At 37.4% G+C, this 27,577-nt stretch overlaps 1 protein-coding gene and 1 long non-coding RNA gene across 4 annotated transcripts in view; one reads left to right on the top strand and one right to left on the bottom strand.

Moving 5' to 3' along the window:
* LOC103710690 (telomerase reverse transcriptase-like) overlaps positions 1 to 16,768 on the top strand; it is a 63,336-nt gene extending 46,568 nt beyond the window's left edge. For 2 of the 3 annotated variants that reach the window (XM_039119972.1, XM_039119971.1), the window contains exons 10-13: positions 5,325 to 6,626; positions 7,117 to 7,802; positions 7,926 to 8,198; positions 15,838 to 16,337. In XM_039119972.1, the coding sequence (XP_038975900.1) occupies positions 5,325 to 6,626; positions 7,117 to 7,802; positions 7,926 to 8,198; positions 15,838 to 16,057 (2,481 nt within the window). In that variant the 3' untranslated portion in view covers positions 16,058 to 16,337. The other variant, XM_039119973.1, reaches the window with a different exon arrangement.
* Positions 16,769 to 23,411: 6,643 nt separating this feature from the next.
* On the bottom strand, positions 23,412 to 24,599 carry LOC120106872. Its single transcript, XR_005508868.1, has 2 exons — positions 24,556 to 24,599; positions 23,412 to 23,743 (listed from the first exon to the last, which is right to left on the bottom strand). It is a non-coding gene; the product is annotated as an uncharacterized LOC120106872 (long non-coding RNA).
* Positions 24,600 to 27,577: the final 2,978 nt, after the last annotated feature.

Here is a 27,577-nt window from a genome sequence, read left to right as displayed (position 1 = left end):
GGTACCAGTTCGGCGATCCTTGTTTCAATCCAATTGAAGGTTCACTCTTTCTATAATTTCTTTTCTTAATTGGTAACATTCTTAGTTGAAAAATATGGTGGAAATGCTGCCTTTTGGGTCCAAATTCATGATACACCCCTAACACCTTTCTCCTTGGTACACAACCTAGCGATACGTTCTATATTTGAAATTTAAATGTGGCGTTCCCCTGATGTTTTTTAAAAATAAGCATTTATTATGCAAACTTGCATGGATAGACATACAAAATCCTAATATGGATGACTCATGTTCAGTTGGATGAAAAATTGCTGATCTTGATTTGATCCTACCTCAAATTGTTTCTCAACTTATACGACATTTTAATTTTTTTAATACTGTTCGCCAAGAAATATATTTAGATAATTTATTATGAGGCTTAAGTGCATTGCATGTGCTATGTTCCTATTGATAAATAACTAATATTGGAAATATTAAAAGGAAGGTTGTCAAGGCAACTAGGCAAATCCCTAGTTGGTAGAGACCTAATTCTTTAGGCATTGCCTAAGTACCTAGGTGGATCGCATAGTGACTTAGGCTGTCAATCTTTTGGATAGGCAAACAAATAAATTAAAGGTTAAAAAATAAAACAGTCAATCTCGTTTTCTCATTTTCTTCCAAATCATATATAAAAAAAATGAAATTCACAATTATAGCATAACAGGAGTTAAGATTAATCAAAACAATGGCCGGAATAAGCCAAGTCAAATGTAGAAGTAAACGGTGATAATGATATCACATTATCAAAAGTTATATATAAAAAGGAAAAAATGTGATGAGTCTTCAAAAGAAAAATCTAATGCTCATAACTCATAATTGAAATCCCATATTTGCATTAAAAATTTTCAGCTAGGAGAAAATAGTGAAAAATGGAAAATAGAAAAAAAAATATGGATGAAGATGTAGTAAAGAGGATAGGGAGGAGAGACAAAGATCTTTCTAATGAGAAGTGAAAGAGGAAGAGTAACATGAGAAAAGAAGTGGAAAAGGAAAAGGAAAAAGTATGAAAAAATTAAAATAAAAAAGACTTTTAGAAGCCTTGGACTAACAACAATTGTCAACTGCCTCCTAGAGGGCTGACAGATTCCATAGGAGCCTCTAGTCCTTTGTGCACAGACAAATGGGTTGATGATAGCATAGAGGGCTATCGAGTTACCCAAGCATCGAAAGATGAGGGGTGACATCGGGTTGGGAGATATGAGATAATTTTTTGTGGTATTGAAACGCCAAAGGTGTTACTTGAGAGATTGTTTTAACTTTTGGGTGTTGAATTGGCAAAATACAAATGGGAATAAGTTATTGAAAAAAAGATGACCATGTTACTATAAGATCATATGTTCGGCTTTGACACAATGTGCCTAGAGGAATCTAAATTTGTTGTGATAGATCAAAGCAAGGTTGCCAAATCGGCTAGGCAGTCCTAGGAATCGACCTCTTTTAAGGTCAAGGCAGAATGCATTGGAAGCTAGGCAAACGCCTGAATAGTGTTCCTCAAAATTGATAGAATTACATATTTTCGTATATAGAATCACCTATAGTTTGTAAAAAAGCACATCAAATAACATCGTTGATAAACTGTAATGTTGTCAACTACTTTAGTTATGTGATAATAAAATCTTTAATTTAATCACCTTAGTCTTCATAGTTTTTGTATTAAGTAATTTAAAGAAGACATTTTAGAAACATTACATGTTCAAGCATCAATTAGTATACATGGAAAGACATTATAAATAGCTTGACTTTTTTCTCCTAGATACTTTTTGCATCAAGAGGGAATCTTCATGTACCAAAAAAAAAAGAGGGAATCTTAAATAAATCCATGAATAGGCACCCACTGGGGGCAAAGGAGGGCCCTTGGCATTCAGGTGCCTATCTAGGTGCTTGAGCAGATGCCTCACCTAAAGGCTTTGAAAAGCGAGGTGTATAGGCGGGTGGGTCCAAGTGGATATGCGAGACCATCTAGGCTCCTAGGTGGCTTCCAGTCACAAGCTTGGGTCAAGGATAAGGTTTACAAGTCCTCGGAAAATATATTCTATTTGTTGGTGAACTAATCTATTTGATACTTGTTTCATCTCATATTGATTTTGATTGTGGATAGTGTTAGTTAATGTCCTGAGATCATGCATGCTAATTATACAAGCAAATAATTTTTTGGTTCCCAAGGTTCTTCAAGAAGGGATATATATATAATTCCCGTAGAAGTTGAATCTCGCTTTATATTACAGGCTTCTTGGCTGAAAATAGTTGAAATATGATAGGTCAAAAGAGCATTCTATAATATGAAGTGCTTTACATCAGTCAAGTTGCATGTTCAGCTTGTGTTACTAAATTATATTTCTTGAAGTATATGTTAATAGAGGCTGTGGGGCTTCAGTATGCTGGTTGGAACTACCCTCCTCAGCAATTTTGCTAAGTGGAGGTTCTGAGTTTGACTCAGGTAGCACTCCCACCATTATGCTCGAAACAAATATGGTAGTTGTCAATAGCAAGAAAAGTAGAAAGCGCTATTCCGTTAAGAATATATTAGAGTGTAACATTATTTCGTTCTTTGCAAGATTGATAACATGTAATTCTGCACTGCACACATCATCTCATCTTAGGTGAGCTGAGGACATGTTTGCTGAGGACATGTTTGCTAAGGCCCAAGAAAAGCAAAACTTAATGAGCCACTTTTCGAGCTAAATCACAAACATATCAACTGACAACCTGTTGGGGATTGTTAAAATACATGATGGACCGATGTGTTAGCAATTAAATGTCCTGATTTTTTTGAGTTATGCAGATCGAATATGTCTTACTTACTGGTAATCATGTTTGTGCAATATGTTACCATTTTGTAGCATTACTACATTATTCTGTATGTGCTTTAACGAGGCCTAATTTTATGTTTGAAGGTTAACATCAATTTCCCTGTTGTCATTTTTGGGTATGAATTCATCATTTTTGCTCTAATAAGTAATAAACCGATCGCTAAATGAATAGAGGTTAACACTTGAAGAAAACCAGCATGCAGTTTCTGCTTCCTCTCGTATCATTCTTTGTTATATCAGGACCCTCTCTCTCTCTCTCTCTCTCTCTTTCTGGTCCCTCTCGACCTCTAACTGTAGGTTTCCAGTTTGTTTAAATCTGAATGATCCTCTAGAATAATCCAACTAGGCAACTTTTGCTGTTCGATATAGTTTTTCATGTATAGTGTATGAAGACAGCCTTGATGAGGAGTTTTCTTGAAATTAAGTTGACCGACTAATAAATTGGAATGGCAGATCAAAGAAGATGAAAGTATAAACCTGCCTCACAATGATATGCAATTGACAGCATGTTGAGATGCATGTTTTGAAGTCAGTGCAATGAAATAAATCTCGGGATGCCAGTACTACAGGGGCTTAATTACTTCACTTCTCTCTACAATGAGTTATTAACATAAACCCTCCACTTTTCTACCTGACACCAAATTGTGGTGGTGTGTTTGGTTTGCTACACGACCAACTTAAACCTTGATGATTTAAAAATTCATAAGAAAAATATAATGCTGGCAAATAAGTCCTAGTAACAATGATGGAGGGGGTAGAAATGAGTGTTGAAATTGGTATATGGTCAAACAAGGATACAGGAAAAACAATGGAGGGACATAGCAGTGGCAGCAACTGAGGACAGAGTGATGGAGAATTTGCTGATGTAGTTAGACCAGAACAAAATACATGAGGAAGTTGCAATTTTTGAAGGTGCCTGAATTTGTGGCGAGAGGCTGAGGAAGATCTAAACTAACAAGAATTAAAAATTTTTGGAAAAGATCTCAATCACTTTATAAGTTTCCTTAATAAAGATGGTAAGCATGAAGGGTTTCACAAAGCTGGCCTCCTAAATGGTTGTGACAAGCTTGATGGCTCTGGTTGTTATTAGTTGCACTAGTGGAGTATAAATTAAGAGTAAACCATTTAAGAGCTTGGTTAGGTTCTTTACTTCATCACATGGTAGATGGTTATGCAATGAGGGGTACAGAAAGTTAAATTTATAGTATACGGTAAACTAAAGTGAAGGGAGACACATGGTAAATACGGGGAACATAATCACTGATGTTTCTTTCATGAATAAAGCAAATTCATTTCCTTGTCTTTAGATGTACTTTTGATTTTTTGGCTTTATTCTTTCACCCCTTTGTCTTTTTTGCTGATATTTTCTTTTTCTTGTTGCTGCTTATAAAAGTAATTGTAGAATCTGTATCATATGGTTTGAGCACAGAAATTACAGCAGAATGACCTTGCTGGGGAATGGTTTGTGGATTGCAACAATGGGTCAAAAAGTGTAGAATCCCAAAGAAAAATCAAATGGAAACAATTAGGTGGTACTTAGGGATCGTTTCCCTTTTCATGGACATGAAATTGTTTACAAAAGCAATGGTGAACTAGGGAGTCTGGGCGCATGTATCCTAGATCCAGTTGATGGGCTGTCCTCGTCTATGCCATTGTATATGTATGCTGGGTACTAAAAACAAATGTATATCTAAAAGGAAGATGGACATTGTGACATGGCTTTTTGATACCTTTTTATATTAATCTGAAATCAATTCCTATAATAGCTTCATCTAATCTAGTCCAGTTTATTTCTTTCCTCCTCTTTTTCTTTGGTCAAGTGTTAGTTTGTATAGAAGTTGTGAGTTGTTAAAAGATTTTTCCCCCTCATTGTCATCTGAAGTACCTTATCAAAATATTAACAACGTTCAGAAAATTGCCATCTTGGCCACCTAAATAGTGTTATCTAGCAGCTGCTTTGGTGCAAATGTCAATGTTTTCTGTCACGTTTGAGTATGAATGGAGGGTGGGATCAATTTATTAATAATTTATTGTTGCCAAGTTGGTATTTCATTGACTAACTATATGTTATTTGATGTGTTCCAATTTTATGTTATTAAATTTCTCTTTTTAAATATATTTTTATGAATTTATTGGTTTTGGGCTGCCTTGACCTCTGGGCGTTTGCCTAACACCTAAGCATCAGTCAGCCCCATGAGGCCATTCCCACCAGTTTACTGCCCACAAGCTTCTAGAACATTAAAAGAATTACTAGCCTATCATCATCTTTGCTCATGTTCTTCTGGTCGGAACTTAATTAATGATGGAAAAAGGTTGCTGGGCATGTTGATAATTCATATGATTGAGCTATATAATATGCTACTCTATTGCCTCCATGCTAGTTTCTTACCTTGTGATTTACAATTTTCTGGTTGGCTACTAACAGAAAAGATCAATATTTAATAGTTGTGAAATTTTTTCCTGAACTTTCACAAGCAGGTGGGAAAAGGAACATTTTCGTCGCTGAAGATGTTCAAGGAAATCTACTCTAGGTTGCAATGCCCATCAAGCGTTATGCATCATGAAAATTCTGAGCAAAAAGAGCGGCCTTGTGAACATTTGCCGAAAGTTTTTGATCTAAAGTTTGATCCAATTGAATCTTATTGTAGACATCAGGAAGTGGTTTCCTTTGTGTGGGCTGTTGCACGGAGCATAGTTCCTCCATTTCTGCTTGGAAATTCTTCAACTTGGAGATCCTTACGGAAAAATATTTCAAAGTTTATCAGCTTGCATAGATTTGAAAACTTTCAGCTGAAACAATGCATTCATGGACTGAAAACTTCATGCTATCCATTTTTATCAAAAGTTAGAGACTCTCACTGCTGCAATAATAAGGCCGAATTCAGATTTGGTAATAGTGAAAGCCTATGGAAAGAGATCAGAAAACCCAGTGATATAATGATACTTCACAACAATTTCTTCCTTAGATGGATTCATTGGTTCTTTTCTTATATGGTGGTACCCATAATTGCTGCCAACTTTTACGTAACAGAAAGAGAGTCCAGAAAGAATGATGTATTTTATTATCCAAAGCCAGTGTGGAGAATATTAACTGAAAGATCCACTAATCACTTGAATGACCAGAACTACAGCCTACTTGATCCTGCAACCTTCGAACATATAATGAGAGGAAGATCTTTTGGTTTTTCAAAGGTTAGATATGTTCCGAAAGGGATTAGTGTCCGGCCTTTAGCAAACCTTAGAGCACCATCTAAGGTAAGGCTTCGTAATCATGGATCTTCGTTAAAACTTACTGCAATGGAGGAAAGAGCAGGAATGCATTGCAAACAGATGAGCGGTAGGAGTAGGCCTGTTCATTACAAGTCTGTGAATTCTGCTCTACGTGAACTGCATGCGATCCTGAGAATAATAAAGGTTGAACATCCACAGTTAATAGGATCTTCTGTGTTTGATTACAATGATGTCTACCAGAAAGTACATCAATTTCTTTGTAAAGTGAAAAATAGATCAACAAGGATGCCTGAGGTATTCATTGTTGTTGCTGATGTACTGAAGGCATTCGACTCCATTGATCTGGATATGCTAATTCGTATAATGAGAGGTGTTATAAGAAATGATGAATACATACTGAGAAAACAGGCACGGGTTGTTTGCAAGAAGTCGTCCATAAGGACCCTTTATGACCAAGTATCTTCTGATTTTTGTACCAAGGAAAATGGTTGCTCAAATTCTGAGACTTCCATTCGGTTGTCATCATCCAACAACATTTTCATTGATCAGGTATTTTTTGAATACGTCTTTTGATTTTTGTCTACAGTACTCTCAAGCAAATAATGTCAAAAGAAACTTGTATTCAAATTTTAAGACAGTTATCGTTATTGTCCAAAATCATAAAAAAATATCTGCAGTATCATCATACATGATCATGTGAATAATTTTCTCTCGTGCTTTTTATATCAATTATATATATATAATTGATATGTTATACTGGAGTCATTGCTCTGTTAAAGAAAAATAAAAATACAGGTATATCCAAGAGCACACGCATGCCCTCCTGTCTTCTTACTGGCCTTTGCCTTAGTTGAGTGTTATTAATTGTCTTACCAATTTTCAAAAGGCCTATAATTTTACCTGATATGCAATATATTGCTTATTGGAAATACCTGCGTGCAACTGATGACAAGTACTGCATAATCTCAATTACTCATTTTCTTTTGTTGATGAAGAAGTTCATTACATCTGAGATATTTTGTTGGCTGGATAATTTTAGGGGACATATAAAAGGATCAAGAAAAAGGAGATTTGTAGTCTTCTTGGTGAACATTTGAAGCGCAATGTGTTGCAAGTTGGGCGGAATTTTTATTTACAAAAGGTTGGCATATCTCAGGGAAGTTTGTTATCTTCCCTTCTTTGTTCATTTTACTATGGTCACATGGAAAGGAACGTGATTTTTCCATATCTTGAAAAGGCACACAGGCTGTTGAATGGTAAATATATGGTTGATGAAAAATTATTTCATGGCATAAAACCTGTCAAAGATGATGCAACCTTTTTAGGGCAATCTTGTACAAATGATTTGGGCAAAGAGTGTGGTATGGTTATAGATAAGAGGCATTGGCGCCATAATGATCTTGCAGCAAATGTTTGTGTCGCTGGAGCAAACAATGAGAATTCATCTTTGCTGCTAGACCATCTTTTGTTGAGGTTCACTGATGATATTCTTTTTATATCTACCTCGAAGGAGCAGGCAAGCAATTTCTTCTACAGGCTGAGAAGAGGGTTCAGAGAATACAACTGCTACATGAATGATAACAAATTTGGGGTGAATTTTGATTTGGGACAAAACAGGCATCTGGTAAACAGGGTGTATACTGGTGAAGATGGTATATCATTTCTTCCCTGGAGTGGCTTGCTTATCAACTGTCGCACTCTGGAAATTCAAGCAGATTACACAAGGTAAATCTGTCATATATGCCCTTCTGTTACTCAACTTGTCACCGGGACCTTTTGCAAATTTGTTTCAAACATTTCATGTGTTTCATTTATCAGATTTAACCAATCTTGAAAACTGTGTTATAGGTACTGCAGAACTACTATAAGCTCCACTATTACAGTTAATGCATGTGCTAAACCAATGCATCATCTGAAAGCCAAGTTGTGTGATCATGTGCGGATAAAGTGCCATCCTATACTGTACGACTCCAACATCAATTCGCCTGCCATTGTCAGATTGAATGCATATCAGGCCTTCTTACTTGGTGCAATGAAGTTCCACTGCTATATTTGTAGCATTTCGGACATAATCAATCCTAGTGCAAGTTACCTTCTCAAGATACTTGAGTGGTCTTTCAGGTATGGATCCCATCACCACCTCTAGCAATTTAATCTCATCACTACAAGAAATGATCAACACGATGCAAAAGCCAACTTGAAAAAAAAAACTGTCAGCAATCTCGAAATCTGCCATTTGAATTTTTTCCTTAGAAGGTCCTGCTGTTTGGCATGTTTAATGTGGGATAACTGAAAATGACTGAAGTCACCATAGAGAATCAGGATCCTCTCCACTTTGTGGATGAACTGGAGAAGTCCAGTTTTGCAGTCACAACCATCTGTGTATTGCATGACAGTCAATTGCATGGGCCTCACATGGTGCATGCAGTGCAATGTCCCATGTACCATATGGAATCCAGGCAATCACGGCTATCATGTTGTAGATGGATGGATGTGATTGGAAGACTGTACATCTCCAGTTCAGTGCTGAATTGGAGATGATCCAAACTCTACTAGATGTTTTGATCATAATATGTAGCCAACATTTGGATGGAGACCTGCATAATGATCCCACACCTTTAATTGCACACACCTCATGAGTTTTGTAAACCAGAGGTTGGGAAATTCATCGGGGTATAACAATTTTTTGAGGCGACATGATGCTCAGTGGAGATGGGGATTCCTCAAGTTCTGTTGTTTCTCACTATTCCTAGCTAGTGTCATGGCTATGATGTTATGTGATCTTTAAGAGAATGATTGCAAAGAGGCAAATGATGCAATCTTAGTTATTATATGCTTCTTATCATTCGTTATTTATTTCTTTTGTTTTTTCCTTTTTTAATCAACATGGTGGTAATGTGCCACCTCTAGGTTTGGAACCTGGATCTCTCCCCCAAGGGCAAGCCTTTAAGAGAGGTGCCAACAAGCTGATCTAACAATTGTTGGCTATATCTTTTGCTAAATGAATTTAAAGAAAAGAAAGTCATTGTCATGCCTCTGACCAAAAGCACACACTGAGGGATGCAACAGCTCGCCGCATACATATAGGGCTGGCCCCACGAGCATGCAAGGTGACAACCTATCAAACATCATAAATACAACCAAACTAACAATAGTTCAATAACACAGGCAGGATAACCATTTCCAATATTCACTAAATAACGACAAGTTAAACATCAAGGTAAAACTATAATTTTGTCAATATAACTACAAATTTTTTTTAAAGGTCTAATTAGTTCTACAAAACCAACGCATAAAGGAGGGATTTAAATGAAATTATAAATGTTAGGTTGGCCCAACCAAGTCTCGGACCTTGTTCTAAGCTCATTGTCCAACCTCTATCTATCCCTTCCTACGCCTCAGGCTTTGAAAAAGAGACAGAAGAAGAGTGAGCTAAAAGCCTAGTAAGAAACCAATAACCATAATCAAAGAGATCAAGCAAGTATAACAAATAAACTTTGAACAATTTATGGATGCACAATACAAAATAACTTATTTAACAAATATAATATTTTATAATCAAAATTATACATCTAATTCCTTACAGTCATATGCAAATCATTTTCTAAATCAATATTTCAAATATGATTTTGAAGAGTTATTTGTAAGAAGGCTTGCGGAACTAGCAGCAAAGGTTGTACTAGCTGGTGATAGGTTTGGTATGGTATGGGTCCGTATTGTATTACTCCGGATTATACCAAAAATAAGGAGAGGGAGGGGGAGAGGGAGAAAAGAAGGGAGGAAGAGAGAGGGAGAGTGATGCAGGCTGAAACCTGTAAGTCTTTGCCAAACCAAAATGATTCAACCAAGGAAAAAGATGATCTTGGGATGCCACTCAACCAGGGGTAGCGGATGCCACTCGACGCTACTAATTGCAGATGCCACTCGATGCGACCAAGCCACGCGCTTGATTGGTAGGAGGATGCCACTCAACTCACAAAAGCAAGAAAGGCTTGCTGGAAAGAAATTCTGAAAATAACAACTCTGTTTTTCATTTCATTCATGTACCAGTTTTATGCTATCTTGGAACATCCCTCCAAGCATAGGTAAGACAAAACAGTGCTGAAACACATTGATGGGAGTCTTGTTACATGTTCCAATATTTAGAAATACCAAAAGACACTTAGAGAAATGAAACTATGTGCTGGAAAAAGACCAAATTAAATGCACTTCGCTGGGCGCTGCTAGTCCAGACGTGCTGTAGTAAAAATGCCATAACTTTCTCTAGGAATTTTCAAATGGCACGAGATCAGGTGCATGGAAACTAGAGGCGTAGAGCTTTCCAATGGTATATGGCATGCTAGCTGATTAACCATATATTGTTCCCAGAATTAATTTAAAACCAACTTTGTCATGCTGCCAGGATCAAAGGACGACTCACTAAATACGAATCGACTCATGAAAGCAATGAGTCAACCTCTGCTACACATGAGTCGACTCTTGAAAGAAATGAGTTAACCCCCGCTACACATGAGTCGACTCTTGAAAGCAATGAGTCGACCCTTGCTGCTCCTGCATCATTCTTCCTAGCTTGAAAAGAACTCGCCTTCGAGTTGGAATTCAGGTCTTCCCAAAGCAGATGATCCAGTTTCTTGAGCTCCTCACTTGAAATCCATGCATCCACAGAATTTGGCTTTCCTTGCTAATGGACCAAGTATTGTGTATAAGTGCTATGCCGAGTCGTGATAGAACGTACATTCAAAACATCAACAGACTCATGCGGAGGATTAGAGAGGCGACACTCGAAGTCTTTCGGTTGAAACACAATCTTCTCCTTATCTCCATAATAAGGATAAAGATCACATATGTTGAAGGTAGGACTGGTTGAAAATCCTTCAGGTAGTTCAATTCAGTAGGCATTTGGACCCAACTTCTTCAAAATCCGATAAGGTCCAAACTTTCTCTGTTTCAGCTTATTATAAGTACTTATAGAAAATCTTTCCTTCCTCAAATATACTATGACCAAATCTCCTTTCTTGAACTCTAACTTCTTTCGATGAACATCACCTTGTGACTTGTACATTTGAGTAGATTGCTGCAGTTGATGTCGAACTTGTTTATGGACCTCCTTTATGTGCTCAGCAAACTATTCAGCTTCCATACTCACTCTTGTTTGATTTGGTAGTGGCAAGAGATCAAGAACATGACTTGGATTTCTGCCATAGACAACTTCGAATGGAGGCTTCTTCGTTAATCGACTGGCTGAACTATTATAAGCAAATTTAGCTTGAGGAATGACAAATTCCCACTTCTTTGGGTGCTCTCCCACTAAGCTTCTCAGCAAGTTCCCCAGGGATCTATTCACTACTTCAGTTTGTCCGCAGTCTGAGGATAGTAAGCACTGGAGAATTGCAATCGAGTTCCCAAAAGTTTCCATAGCATCCTCCAGAAGTGACCAACAAACTTTACATCATGATATCAAGTTATGGACTTTGGAACACCGTTCTCTGAAAAACAAAGTAGCCATGTGAGATGCATCAGTAGAGCTCTTACATGCTATAAAGTGAGCCGTCTTAGAGAATCGATCCACCACCACAAAAATGCAATCAAACCCATGCTGTGTTCTAGGCAAACGAAGAACAAAGTCCATTAATATGTCTTCCCAAGGAGCATTAGGGATTGGTAAGGGCTGATAATAACAAGTATTTTGGACTCCCCCTTTGGCCTTTTGACATACAAGACAATTTTGCACAAACCGAGAAATATCACGCTTCAGGGTAGGCCAAAAGTATTGCAGCTTCACAAGAGCTTCAGTCTTGTCTCTTCCAAAATATCCACCAAGTCCGCCAGCATGTAATTCTGCAATAACAAATAATCTCCAAGATCCCTCTGGCAAACAAAGTTGATTGTCTTGGAATAAATAGCCATTGATCAGCAAATAGTGTTTACTCTTCTCATTATTCAAATTCTGCAACATCCTTTTAAAGAATGGATCTGCAACATAATAATCTGGTAAGAGATCAAAGCCAGTAATTTCATAAGAGAGTGTTATCAACAAACTATGCCGTCGACTCAAAGCATCAACAACTTTGTTTGATGAACCGGCTTTATGGTGTAGATAGAACAAAAGAAAACTTCTCAAGGTATGATACTCAACCAGCATGGCGAGAATTCAGCTTCTTTTGGCCATTCAAGAATCTCAAAGCTTCATGGTCGGAATAGAGCACAAATTCGACACCAATAAGATAATGTTCCCAATGCCGCAAGGCTTGAACAATTGCATATAGCTTCTTGTCATAGGTTGAATATTTCAGCTTTGCATTACTGAATTTCTCACTAAAATAAGTAACAGATCTTTCCCCTTGCAAGAGAACAGCTCCTATACCAACTTTGGAAGCATCACACTCCACTTGGAATGGCTTAGAGAAATCTAGTAGTGCTAGGACCCGTGCTTCAACAAGTTTAGACTTCAACTCTTGGAAACTTCTTTCAGCCTCATTGGCCCATTGAGATTTCTTCTTCTTTAGAACGTCCATCATTGGAGCAGCAATGGTACTGAAGTATCAGATGAATCTCCTTAGAATGATGCCAAACCATTAAAGCTTCTCACGTTAGTTAGATTTCTAGGCGTAGGCCAATCAAGAATAGCCTTTTTTACCTTCTCGTCATCCATCTTCATGCCATCTGCACTAACAACATAGCCTAGAAATACAACTTTATTAGTCATGAAAGAGCACTTCTTCAGATTCACATACAACTGGTTTTCATGGAGCACTTTGAAAACATTGGATAGGTGATTCACATGATGTACACTATCCTTGCTATAAACCAGGATGTCATCAAAATACACTACAACATACTTTCCCATGAAGTTCTTCAAAACTTGAGTCATAAGCCTCATGAAAGTGCTGGGGGCATTTGATAATCCAAATGGCATAACCAGCCACTCATACAAACCATCTTTGGTTTTAAAGGCTGTTTTCCACTCATCACCTTTTCTAATTCGGATTTGGTGATAACCACTCCGTAAATCAATTTTAGAAAACATCTTTGCACCAGCCAACTCATCCAGCATATCATCAAGTCTAGGGACGAAAAATCTATACTTGATTGTAATCTTGTTTATAGCTCTACTATCAACACACATTCTCCATGTTTTATCTTTCTTAGGAGTTAAAAGGGCAGGGATAACACAAGGACTAAGTGACTCTCTAATCAATCCCTTTTGCAATAAATCAATGATTTGCCTTTGTAATTCAGCATGCTCATTAGGAGACATTCTATAATGAGGCAAATTAGGAAGAATATCACCTGGAATGAAATCAATTCGATGCTGAATGTCTCGAAGTGGTGGTAAACCAACAAGAAGGTCAGTAGGAGCTAAGCCTTTGAATCTATCCAATAAGCCTCGAACTTCGTCCGGAACTTCTGTTTCAAGTTCTTCACTTTTTTCTGCAGCAACTAGAGCATAAACAATACCATCTTTTTTGTAGGACTCTTCAAATTCCTTGTAAGATAATAAGCTGATCTGGTTTGAAGAAGGCACACTATTTAGAATGTCTTTCATAGGGGTCAAAACATACTTCACTTTGTTATGGATAATAGTGTAAGTGTTCTTCCTCCCATTATGATAAGCATTCCTATCAAACTGCCATGGTCTGCGAAGAAGCAAATGACAGGCATCCATGGGCAGCACATCAAAATAAATTTCATCTTCATACTTGCCACTAGCAAACTTAACTTTGCATCTCTGAGTCACCATGATTTCTCCACCCTTTTTGAACCAGAAAACCTTGTAAGGCTTTGAATGGTGTTCACAAGAAAGCTTCAGCTTTTCTATCACTACTTTTGACACCATGTTCTCACAACTTTCCGAATCAATCATCAAGATGCACTTCTTTCCATAAGAAAGACAATAGGTTCGAAAAGTGTTATGCCTCGACCATCTATCAGTCTCTTGAATAGTCAGCACTTGCCGGATTACAAGACTTTCCGCATCACAATCACCTTCACAATATTCTTTATTAAGATCAGCCTCTGGTTCTTCATCATAAATTGGCTCTTCATCTTCTTCTTCCACGAGATGCAATTCAGCTTTCTTCTTTGGACATTCATAGGATCTATGCCCAGATTCACCACACCAAAAATATTTGTTCGAAGATGAATGAAACTACCCACTCTCCTTACTCCCTCCACCCTGATGTTGGGTTTGTTTTTCAGAGATAGGAGCCAACTTCTTACCCTTCTTTTTCACCCCTTTTGAGCTTTCACCTTTTCGGTATGAACTCCATTTTATTCTCTTCTGCCTTCAATGCCTTTTGATATGCTTCCTCCAGAGAATGAAGCGAATGCATCATCAGCTCGCCTTTGAGATTATATTTCAGTCCACTAACATATCTGGCCACCAATTGATCATCAGATTCTTGTAAGTTCACACGACTCATAAGCTTGTAGAATTGCTCTGTATAATCACCAACAGATTGTTCCACACCAAGGTATGCTGAACCGATTGGAACCGGTCAGTTTAGCCTGTACCGAACCGGTGCCGACGGGCATCGGTACGGTACAGCGTATAAAAACTGTTCCAACCCAAACTGGGTCGGAATCGATTGCTGCCGTACTTGGACCGGTGCGAACCGGCCCGGTTCCCGCCGGTACCGGCCACTCTTTCCCCGTTGGTGGGCGTGCGGGGCAGCGCGCCCCGCACGCGGAGAAGAGCGCCCACGCGGGCTCCTCTTAATGCTACAGAGTGGCTTTTGGCATTTAACGCGTTCGCGCGTTCGCGCGGACGCATTTTTTTTTTGTTTTTTTAGGAAACGTGCGTGGACGCGCGAGCAGAGAACGTGCGCCCGCGCGCGATTCCCCGCGCAGGAACCGCGGCCGCACGCGATTCCCCAGCAGGGAATCGCGCTCGAGCGCGGTTCCCCGCGTGGGGCACCGTGCCCACGCGGGCTGGCAGCCTGCGTGGGGGCATTAAATGCCACAGATGCCACTCTGTGGCATTTGACGCGTCCGCGGACGCACGCGGATGTTTTTTTTTTTGTTTTTTTGGGAAACATGCGCGGACGCGCGAGCGGAGAACGCGCGCCCGCGCGTGATTCCCCGTGTAGGAACTGCGCCCGCACGCGATTCCCCAGCAGGGAATCGCGCCCGAGCGCGGTTCCCCGCGCGGGGCACCGTGCCCGCCCGTGTGGGGGCATTAAATGCCACAGAGTGGCATTTGACGCGTCGGCGCGCGTCCCGGGCGCGCGCGGACGCATTTTTTTTGTCGCATTTTTTTTGTTTTGTTTTTTTTTTATGTCCGCGCGTGCGTGGCCGCGCGCGCGACTCCGGTTCGGTACCGGTTCCAAGCCGATACCGAATCGGAACCGTATCGGTGCTGGTGCTCGCCGGTACGATCGGTCCGGTGAACCTTGCTCCACACGCTGATGCAACTGATGGAACTTTTGGTAGAGAGTTTGAGAATAATCCAAGGAAAGAAATTTCTCATCAAGCTTCAATTTCATCTGAGCCCAGGTATTGACTCTTGGGATTCCTCTTCGATCTTTGCTACGCTGATATTGTTGCCACCAGATTAGAGCATGACCCTTCAGCTTTGTAGCCACGAATTGCACCTTTCTCTCATCTGTAAGAACACGAGTTATATTTTATAGTTATGCTGGTAATCATAAAACTGGTTGTTGAGACTATTATTTATTTATTTATTTATTTATTTATTTGCCACATTTTTGCATTTCAACATACTTTCGTTTTGCTAATAATCTGGGTACCTATTCATCAGTTATATGTACAAGTTCATTAAGAAGCGGATGTATGACATGAGGCTTTGCTTCAATATCCATCCTGTTCTTCTACTAAAGAAGACAGAAACTATATGGCTTGGATTGTCCGCATATATTCGTGTGCTCAAGAAGAAACAGTCACGGCACAAGGAACTACTATCACTGTTGAGGACCAGGATTGCTACATATGGGGGATGGATAAGGCTTCATCTCATTTGAGATATGCTGTGGACGATTCCCATTCATCATTTTTTTGGAAAATGAAGTTCTAGGTTTGAATGGATGTAACTTCCTTTTTTGGGTTTAATTGGTAATTCTTATATTTAGTATCTGTACAAGTAATTAAGACAGTTGGAACTGTCTTGACAATCCTATACTCTCATTTCTTGGAACTAATATCAGCATTCTTTTTTTTTACAAAAAATTTGCTGGTTGTGAGTCGCATCTTTGAAGTGTATGATGATTGTTCTATTTTGTTAACAAAGCTTATTTTGTGTGACTTCAGATGGGCAGTCTCTTGTATTGGTTATGGCCAGCTTACCACTCTTTCCCGTCATCTGTTGGGATCCATATGATAGTATTAAATGGTTCTTAATGCTTGTTGATGCACAGGTTCAGCAGAATGACTGGAGATGGCAAAGCTGACTGTGCTTCTATAGATAGTAAACATGGTTGTCAATCTGGTAATTGAGATTAATTTTACGAGCCCAGCTACAATCTGTACTCTGAGTTTGATTACTTGGTCGGACCTAGAACACTGTTATTTTGTTGTTTATAAATGTCTTGCATAATTGTTATATACTGGCAGACATCACCGCTGAGTTTGATTACTTGGTCAGACTTAGAAGACGTTATTTTGCTTTTATTAATGCCTTGCACATTTGTTAGTATGTTCGTCCTCAATTGTTATATACTGGAAGACATTAGCTATATCTGCTTATAACTGATAGCAAGCAGCCTCTAATCATGGTTGGATATACAAATTATGCTATTTATATTCATACATCTGGGAACTCTTGTTATCTTATAAACTTGAAGAAGTTTGAGTCTTTGAAGTGTCCTCTATGAAATCTTGTTCTACCAGTTTTTTTCCTCCCTTTTTCTTCCTACTGTCATGTATCTATTGAAATTGCATAATGGATATCTATGCAATTTAACAGTACAAAAGGTAAATCAAAAGCAAACCAACACCAGTATGTTTGCATTTTCCAACACACAAAATGTAAGTCCTAAGCAAACTGATGCTAGTTCAGAATTTGTTTGGTGGTGGTTTCATGGACTGTGGCCTATAATTATACAAACTGGACCTGAGATTGACCTGGTCAAAGGTCTGGGCATGGTACGCCAAAGAGGGCCGAACTATCCAATTCACCCTGTACCAAACTCTGAGCTACTCTGTCCCACCCCTCCCCCTTTCAATAATAGAGAGGTTTGAGAAGTCTTTCTGAGCCGGACCTTTCTTCTCTTTCGTTTTCAAACCTTCCCGCCTCTCTTTCACCAAAAAAATCCATGATTTTGACGATGAAAGAAGGATTTGACCTAAAATAAGATAAGGTAGTTCTTCCCCATCTCATTTCTTTCCTTCTTTTTTTCCAATATAAAAAATATCAAGAAAATTGAAAAATAAAGATAGGTTATACTAAAATTTTTGATTTTGGCATAATATTATGATATGTTGTAGATATATGGGGCCAAAATTTTTAATTTTTGTTAAATCTATAATATTTAAAATTAAAAATATATTTTTGGATAAAAAATTTAAAAGTTAAAATAAAATTTAAGACTACTCTCGGTCCAAATTTTGTATTTATTTATTTAAGTTTAGATGCGATCGTGCGCCCAATGGTTTAAGGCAAAGTATCAGATAAGGCAAATCTATATCAACATCATTGAGTAGTGGTGGGACTATCAAATGGATAAGAACTTGCATCTAATAGGTAAGCAAGACTATTAAAAATTTGACTGGTCTTGTACTCATATAATTTTATTTAAAAAAATTACAAACTCTATCTACACCTTTTTACATAAACCCGAGGTTCTAGTACACCTTACTTAGGATCGATATAGATGAGGAACGTCTAACCATCTTGCATAATATGATCTACAAAATGGAGCTTGATTCAGAAGTCGCGATCCGATGTCTACGAAAAGTAAGTTAACTTAAGTGACATGCATAAGTTAACCGATGTCTTCAATTATTAATATATTATAACACGTATCATTTTCACAAGCGAAAACATTTAGGGAGGGCACTGACAACTTTGGAGTCTCCACAGTTGTTGTAAGTAAGAAAAGTATGAATTCAGATATATTAGATATGAATGATAACTATTACTTGACCTTAGATAGTTACTAATATAATATTATATTATATATACTTTTCTTCGATGCTTTTGTAGCTAAATGGTGGATTCACTTAGTTTGTTGACGAGAAATCTTAAATGGTTAGTCATCCGAATCGTCTCCTAAATGGTCTTCTCGAGTGGTTGTGAGCATAATTAGTCCACCTTTGACCTCATTCAAAGCAAGCAGAACCATTTGATATAGAGACATCTTAAGAACCTCATATATGTTTACTGCAATATGAGATTGAGGCTGAAGTGCATCTTGGAGGAAGTGTAGCTGAAGTACATGATTTCGATCCATAATGCTTTTGTTCAGGATGAGAATGATTCCATGATCAGATGGCTTGTAGGCTACCAGTAAGAGCTGAAGCTTGATGAACTAGGATCCCCTCCATAACTAACTAGCTTCGTAGCCAGAGAACTTATGGTGGATGCAGAGCAATGGGCAGTTCGCAATATTTCATATATGCTTCTAGTTGATCAGCCACAGTCAAAGGGATCATTGAAGAGCTGATCATCATATGACTCCGGATACAAGACATCCTCCTAAAGATATAACCTAAACTTGCTTAGATGAGGCCACCACACTGTTCGGTCAACCCAGTCAAAAGGGTGACATCTATCCTTCCAGTATAGTCAGACAGAGAGGGGCATGAAGGAAAAGTAGGTAGCTACTTAGCGCAGCCTGAAAGGAAAAGAAAAGGTAGTTGCAACCCCAATGGAGAGAGTGGAGGAAAAGTTAGTTCAGTCAGATTCAGAAATCTGGGAGAGCAGCAATGACAGTTTCTTATGATCATGAATCAAGTGGCGAGAGAGGGAGTGGGGGACGTAAGACCACTATTTTGAGATAGACACAAGATGATCTTCGATGCACTAGTGGGTCCCCATTTACGTATGCCACACAAGATAGGAATTATAATGCATGAGCTAATTAAGCTCACAAGGATGCAATTGTATATAAGAGACGGACTCCTTGAGGTTATTTAGGAGGGCACGATGCAGCTATAGATGACCTTGTATGGAGTAGGATCCATGACATATCAGATTCCAAGTTGCATGTTGGATCCTATTACCAACCGCCACAAGTAGCCTATGATTCATACTAATATGGATATTGTGCATCTAAGGCATTGTTTTCTATTGGGTACTATACTATGCAGCCCGAAGCGCCTTACAAAATCGGATTTTCTTGTTGGCATATTCGGATGGGCCTCTCCACAGTCGTATTATTAGCTAGAGGACATCTTTCAGTGCCAAAGCTTTAGTGAGGTATTCGAGACTAATTATAACCTAAAGTGCAAACTCAATGAGATGAATGTATAGGACTATAACGCTGCTTAGTTAGTGGGATAGGCTGATATACCTCCTAATTATATTAATAATCCAGATATTTACGAGAGATATCGCTAGTCGATAAGGTTTTAGATGCCGATATGTAGGTTGTACTTTAAATATATGTAATTAATTATATCATTTTATATTTTGTAACACACTAATTAATGGATTTTAGGATATCTCATATTGCTTCTTCTAGTATGCAAAGCTAGGATCACTACTTTTTTCCTTATATTTTGGTTTCGGACTGACACTAACGCAAAAAATTGGGTGTAGCAAACCTAATGACCTAGATTTTCCACACTTTTGCATCCAAGGTAGCATTTTTTAGCACAATGTCGTGGTAACGCAAAAAAAAAACTCAAAAATATCAAGAAACATCATTTAGGATTTACTGGGATAATAGAAACATCAAAAAAATACCAAATTAGACTTAACATCATTGAAAGAATAAAAAACTGATTACTTTTAATTTAATCATAAAAAAATTGAAAAAAAAAATATGGCATGCTAGTTTGGAACCGGCATGCTGCAGTGTACTATGTTGGTATGGTACTAAATTGGTAGCTACTGATATAGATCCCGGCACCATTTTGGCTAATTTTTGGATCTATGCACTTATAGCATTAGAGAAGCTATAGTACAGCGATATGTTATTTTGTTATATCCAAATGATGTCTAGCCTACAAGCTTCAAGAAGCTCCACTCTCATAAATCTATTACAATGAGACATTATGCACTTAGGCCATCAAATAATTATGTAGTATTATAATAAAATCAAAGTAACAGCCATGTTCCATATATTTGGGGATGATAAACTTATATTGTATAAGGGTGAGAAATTCTCTGCTAACTATTCTCCCATTATGATGCCCTATGATGGTTCTCATTATATGCATTCAAATCACAGCATACTAAGCAAATAATAGAGGTATTGCCTTTTGGCTTCTTGACAATAGTTTGGTAACAGAAAGCACAACCAGCCCCCCGCAACGTCCGCTAGCCCTCCCTCCCTCCCCTGCTCGCTTCTCTTTCTCTTTTTCTCTCTCCCACGGTGTCGTGCCCTCTCTCCATATAGTTCCGGCATGGCCTGTACCGAGTCGTCCTACCGGAGAACCGGTACGGTGCCCGATACAGATTCCTCCGACCTTGGTCTGGTTTTGCAGATATTTCTAAATTTAGCAAAAGAAGCGATCTTCCTTTCCACCACCAAATGAACGAAGAATCTAATTGGAGATTCAACCTATACCATTTTGACAAAGGAGTTGAAATTCCCTTGAAACAAGAATCAGTTAAAACCCAATGAAATAATATGCGCAGCACATACTAGCAAGCACCACATTGACAACAACATATGATAGAAACAATTCAAAATTATCAAGTAAAAGATATCTAAAACTATTGCTCTATTTTCAACATCCATCACAGCATTATTAGAGGCATTCCACTACACTGTGCAATATTAAGCAAAAGTGGTGTTGAACTTGAAATAAACAACTGTGATAACTTGGATTTGCAAGGAAAGAAGAGTGAGACGGAGAAAAGAGTAGCAAATCCCATTTAAAATTTTAAATTGTAGCATGGCCTTCATTTTCTTACCTCACAAAGAGACAATGAAAGAAGTCACTTCTAATCCGCATGCCTCTGGTTTTCTGTAGTTTAACATCCATCTGATTGATTGGGATATTTGTAATAGGAAAAGGGAAAAAAAACAACATACGCGAGATCTTGGGAACCTTAAAATTAGCTTTTTCAGAAAATTGGAGTCAATGAATAGTAGCCGCCCAAAAATTGAAAAAAAGGGAAAAAAAGGAAGAAATGGAAAAAGAAGAGTGTTGTTTTATTCGAGGTTAGGTGCTAGATCTCTACAGAGTTAAAGAACAAAAAAAAACAACCCAAAAAATAGATAACAAAAGAACGAGTATGGAAACCACTTTAGACTAGAGTATTTTGACATACCATATTCCTTTGGAGCATTAAATCAAATAGTTTTTATGTGATACAAAACTGAACAGTTTAGACTCCACCAACACTTGGATGCAGAGGACGGCCCCAAAATGTCAGCTGTCCACCCAGGAGCTGTAGAGATAGCAGGAGTTCAAAGAAAAGGTTGCGTAAGAAGGGTAGGTGTATGAAGTGTGTTGGGTGATGTTGTCGAAGGAAAGGTTTGGGGTATGTTACCATGTCATAAATGCGTACGCTAAGCAGATATAGTGGCAGCTATGTTTAATACAAATTTAATAAATTATAAAATTATAATAAAACTGAAAGTATATAATATAGGGCATTGTAAAAACTGCATTTCAACAAGCATCATGACTTCTTCTTAAAAAAAACAATTTTAATGTGTTGAATATTCTCACAATACACAACTAAGATAACTACTGTTAATATAGCCTTACATGTTTAATATTTTCTATTTTCTAACACCAATGTTTGATTATATAGGTTTCTTATTATTTCTTCTGAAATTTTTAACTAAAATGTCTTCTTTGGACAAAAACAGAAAGGAGAAAATATCTCACCCTAAGATTTGGCTGAAAGGTGCTGATGAACCCCTATTTTGATCCTTGCACTATTTGGGGACAAGTTGTTCTTTTACTTCTTTTTGGTACAGTTGAGAACAAGGTTTAAAGATTAAGAATTTGTCAAGGCAAGAAGTATCTTTCCCTACTGTTCACAGGAAGAATTGATAAATTTCTAGCTTAAGGTTTTGGAACAAACAACCTTGTCTGTACACAGGAGAACATTCTGCTTTAATTACTACCTCTCTCTCTCTCCCTCTCTCTCTCTCTCTACACACACATACATGAATGTGTTCTGAAAGAAGTAGGCCTTCACTGCATATGGAAGTTACTTTAAATGAAGTCTAAAGACCTAATAGTATTAATTTAATAGGAAAACACCTATGTTGAATCTTTTAATTTTAAATAGATACTTAAAGCAAACAAAAACTTTATTTTCGAGCTTTTTAAATGATAATCATAGTATAAGAATTTGTTAATATTTTAAAAAGATTTAATAATTATAAGACTTTATTCGAGATGATCATAACACATTTTGTTCTTTCTTGAGTGACCTGGCAAAAAAGGGAAAAAGAGGTTATGGATCCAGGGTGAGGTCAAAAAGCTGGTGGTAGACGTTCTAAAAACGTGAAATAGAGACAACTACACATGTACTTCAACAAAAGAATAGATCTCCAAATAAAGATTAATCTAAAAGTAAAAATAATACTTATAACAATGGATGGATGAATCTCATAAGTAGAATTAAAATTGCCAAAATCTTGTATGTGGTCAGTTCAACACAACTGAACTTCACATGCTAATGTACTACAACCACCAAGGGTTTTGATTAAATGAATTCAAACATTACTAGGATTTTAATGAATATATATTGTCTTTCAATCTTAAGTTACATATAGAAACAGGGAGTCACTATCAACACATGGGACACCTAAACCAAATAATCTGTTAGATGTCAAAAACAGAAAGAAAACTTGCTTCATGATTACACACAAAAGGATTATACTTAGTTGTGCTTAAGGAAAGAATAAAAACAAAAAGCGATGGGAAGAAAAATTTCTTTAAGCAACTTGGAAGGTGGAAATCTCAACCAAATATAAAGAATAATATGCAAAATAAGCACATTAACTTCATCTAATATCGTCATTTTTGAACGATTGATTCTGGAACTAAATGACAACTCTTAAAGTATTTCATCGAGGAGCTATTACATCAATTGAAGTGTTAACAAAAAACCAAGAAGCAAAATGCATTAAGATGTACATGGTTTTGGGCCAATAAACAATGTATTGAATCAAAATGAGCGAAGGCCAAAGGAAGCTCTAAACCTGCAAGGTGATCCAACATGGATCAGACATTCTTGTTCTCTTCATCTTCGATGGTGGCCATCTGCCCTCTTCCTCATCCGCCGCTTCCGTACAAGCCTCTTCCTGCGAAGCCTTATCTTCTTGGCCCAGCTTCATCCTTCTCTTCTGCTCAAGCATCATCTGCAATTTTTGACTCCAAAGGAAGGTTCTCCACTGATATAGCCTCTGCTGCCCCTTCAGATGGTGGAACAAGTTCACTTCCATCATTTCCATCAGTCTCTGAGGAAGCACGAGTGATCAGTGACCTCTTCTCCCCAAAAGGAAAAGGAGCAGGAATGCTGACTCCATTTAAAGACCTCCTTTGAAAGAGGCCTTTCTGGTGCAACCTCAATGCTGGAAACATAGACAATAGAAACCTTATTAAGATTTAGAAAATTAAGTCTATATTTAAGATACATCCAACAGAATTTAAAAGCTTTAGAACTTAGCAAGAGCCAGAAAATCATGGGAAAGGGGGAGAGAATTCAAAAGAAAAGGACAGGAATTACAAGTAATGAGGTTTAGGCCACATTTGCCCATTCCTATGAAGAAGGGAAATGAGCTTCAATGTTAAAACACACACGTCCTTGATAAGATTCTCTAGAAACCATGTCAAAGCAGATTTATTTGTACACTACTTTTAGACGCCCAAAATTATCACAAGAACTGATTTTCTTAACCAGAAAAGTTTTTTCCAAAACCTTCACAACCAAATTATGCAGAAAAACAGATAAAAATGTTACGACAGCAAAGAAGCAAAACTGAAAACAGAAAGAAAAAGTAGAGACACCAAGACCGGCACTAAGAAAAAGCTAAGAACCGGTCCGAGATATCATTTCGTACGAAATTTCAAATATATCCAGATACATGAGCTACAACTACAAGAAAGAATCTAGAAAGAAGAAAGCCAAGATACTATCTTGCTGAGGAAAGAAAAGCTCAAAAATAAAGGGAAAGTAGAAAGTTTCCAAGTGTTTGCAGGAATACCCGAATAAGCTTATAATGGAGATTCCAAAGAGAATCCGTATGACAGAAATTCCACAGGCAAATTAAGAATCACCAAAAAAAACACAAAACAGCGATAACTAAAGAAATTTTACTCAAACAAACCCAATTTAATAATGCGAGAGTAAGCAGAAATAGCCGAAACACCCCAGAGATTTTACATGGATTAGCTTTGATGGGAATAGAAGGAGCCCAGAGACAAGAAAGGAGAAGAGGGAGGAAGGAAGGAGAGAGAGGGAGGAGGAGAGCCCATGTCCCGCCTCTTCTCTTTGCGTACACTTCGTGGCGGGCTTCCAGACAAACTCTTCCGCCGCTTTCTTATCCGGATGAGGCTAAGGTCTTGAGCTTCCGAGCTGTCCCGCACCAGTGCGAGGCATGGTGTAACCGAGAGAAGTACGGATGGACGGTCAAGATTTTCTTAATTTGTCTATAACCATATCTCTGTGAGAGTTAAATATAAGTCAGGATCTCCAAAAATAGATCCCGGGAGCTATCAGATCATGTCTGGCTCTCAAAATCAGACAGTAACTTCATCAGATCAGCTCCTAGTTATTTGATTTTGCAAGAAAAATATTGGCTTTTATTTCTTTTTTTTTTGCAGAAAATATACGAATTGAAGGTTTCAAAATGAGTTTGGACCTGGGGCTAAGTACAACAATAGCTGATATACATCTAGTGAATGCATGATATATCTATAGATATTTAACATACATATTCCAAATATTTGATACAAATTTGTTTAGACTACAATTCATCTTGAACTTAAAACATAGGGGCAAAATATCCGAAACCCACTAATAGATGTGTCTCTCTAAAAGAAAGAAAGAAAAGAAAGAATCTGATTTTTTTCTTGTAAAATCCACAACTAAGGGGACTTTTATAAAATGTCACTTTCTATTTTTGCATTCTCTTGTCAACGGTGAAAAGAAAACTCCGAGTCTTTTTGCCTACAAGAATACCCCCGGATTCTTTCATGCTCTCTAGTAGCGCATGCAACTGTAGTGCTTTGGTCAACATTGGTACAGTAAATCAAACAACAAATAATTATGGTTTCCGTTCCCATCCTTTTACCAGTCTACCATAGACTAACCAAAAACCTTTGCTCATGGGCAAGATCGAATTGGAGTAGCACTAATAAAATCTAATAGCAATTCAAAAAATGATCAATGTTCTTTGATTTTAGGCCTAATATAATGTATTGGTGTAGATAAAGTGGATTTGGAATTAGGTTTGGGTTTGGAACATATAACTTGACTTTGGATAAAAAATTGCAATTGGTTTTTTCCTGCTACAGATATTGGATTCCGCTTTCACTATTTTGATAATTTAGGCTTTTTCTTCCTCCTACCTACACTTTTTTTTCTCTGTTGTGGCGTGGCCGAATGTTGAATTCCCTCAAAACGTCCCATTTTGACTAGAAATCCGAGACCAATGATTAAGGGCTCGTTTGGTTTGCGAAAAAAGAAGGGAGAAAAGTATGGTCAACGGAAAAGTAATAAGATGCCTCTTATTTGGTTAGAATTTTCAAAGGAGAAAAATGAAAAATTGTATTCCTATGGAAATATGATTCCTACATTTCATGGGAAAGACTTTCCCATGAGAAACATGGGAAAGTTACTTTCCTATGAGGCGGGAATCATCCATCTTTATTTTTTTTCCAAAAAAGCCCTTCAGCATTAAAGAAGCATTAAAGACCTAACTTTTATTAAGGGTATAATAGAAATTACACATAACTTTTACAGGAAAGTGGATGATCAACCAAATATAAGCACTCTAAAAATCTGTCACTTTTCCATGTTAAACCAAACATGCCAAAAGTACATTCCCAGGCATTCTCTTCTTAGGAATTTTCTTTCTAGGAATCATATTTCTAAGGAAAAAAATGCTTCTCGTGAACCAAACGAGCCCTAAAGAATTTTCTCTTCCTATCTTGTCCAATGCAGATCCAAAGGGTAGGGATTCTTGCTTTATTTTGACTGCTTTGATCGACCGGAACTGCTACTCTTGGACTCAGATCGGGATTCATGCCTGAACGCGTTCGGTCAGTTTTGACCGTATTCCCACATAGCTGGCGCACACCTCTTGCTTCTCCCTTAAGTGTCCTGTTAAATTAATTAAAGTATATTTCTACTGCATAAGGGAAGCATGGGATTGTTCGAGGCTGCAAGTTTCATTTAAAAAGGCTTGGAGCAATCATGTAATAGTAGTACATTAGAATGAGGTATGGACAAGGTTGTAGATTTATGGAGGTCTTGATCATATCTGACCAATTGCTTAGAAGATATAAGGAGATCGAGGTGCAAATAAGATGACACTTATTAAATTATGAAGATAGAGTTATTTGGTGTTTTAATTGCTTATTATGAATGGCAATAGTTTAATGTGACGAAAGTAGCACTGTTGAATGTTACTATGCAACACCCCATACATTTTTATATTATATTAAATTTTTTGTTTTATTTTATTTATATGTATTTTTATGTGAATGTATTTGTTGACACAAAAGGTTTGATTTTTGATAAAAAAATATTTAAGTAAAAAGTTCATTAATTAGTTACTTGGAGTATACATATCACGCTCCCGACCCGAGATCGTGAGCCGGGGGTCGCGCCAACCGCCGCACACCTGTAGAAAACTCTCCTCACGAACATGCAAGGCATCTTAATCAAATATCTCAAATATGTAAAACAATTCAACTAAAGAAAATGCAATCTTATTCCATTAACTAACTCAAATTATAAAGTTCCACAATTTTAAATATACAGCGGAACAATAAATTTACCAACATACAAAACTTAATTCTTTAAATAACAAAACATTGCAATGTCTAACAATCATAATAATTATCCAAGATGACAGTTCAACCTAAATAAATCCTAATTCCAAAATAGCTTATGCTACTATCCTTCTGGTCGCTCTCCCATTTTGAAACCCGATAGGTTAGTTCTCGGAATATATAAAACAACAAAAAATTGTATAATGAGCTAAACAACACAGTAAATAATAAATGACTTAACTATATAATTATATAATAACATAAAATATAAATATAAATTACAATAAATCCACATAATGACATAATCAATTTCTTTTTAAACACAAATCCATTGAAATCCGTATCTTTCAATATCCATATATATAATTATAAATCCGATTCGAAACAAATTACATTCAACTCAACAG

The sequence above is a fragment of the Phoenix dactylifera genome, unplaced genomic scaffold (assembly GCF_009389715.1).
Source record: "Phoenix dactylifera cultivar Barhee BC4 unplaced genomic scaffold, palm_55x_up_171113_PBpolish2nd_filt_p 000671F, whole genome shotgun sequence".
Classification (NCBI taxonomy): domain Eukaryota; kingdom Viridiplantae; phylum Streptophyta; class Magnoliopsida; order Arecales; family Arecaceae; genus Phoenix; species Phoenix dactylifera.
This window is presented reverse-complemented; position numbering and strand designations above follow the sequence as displayed.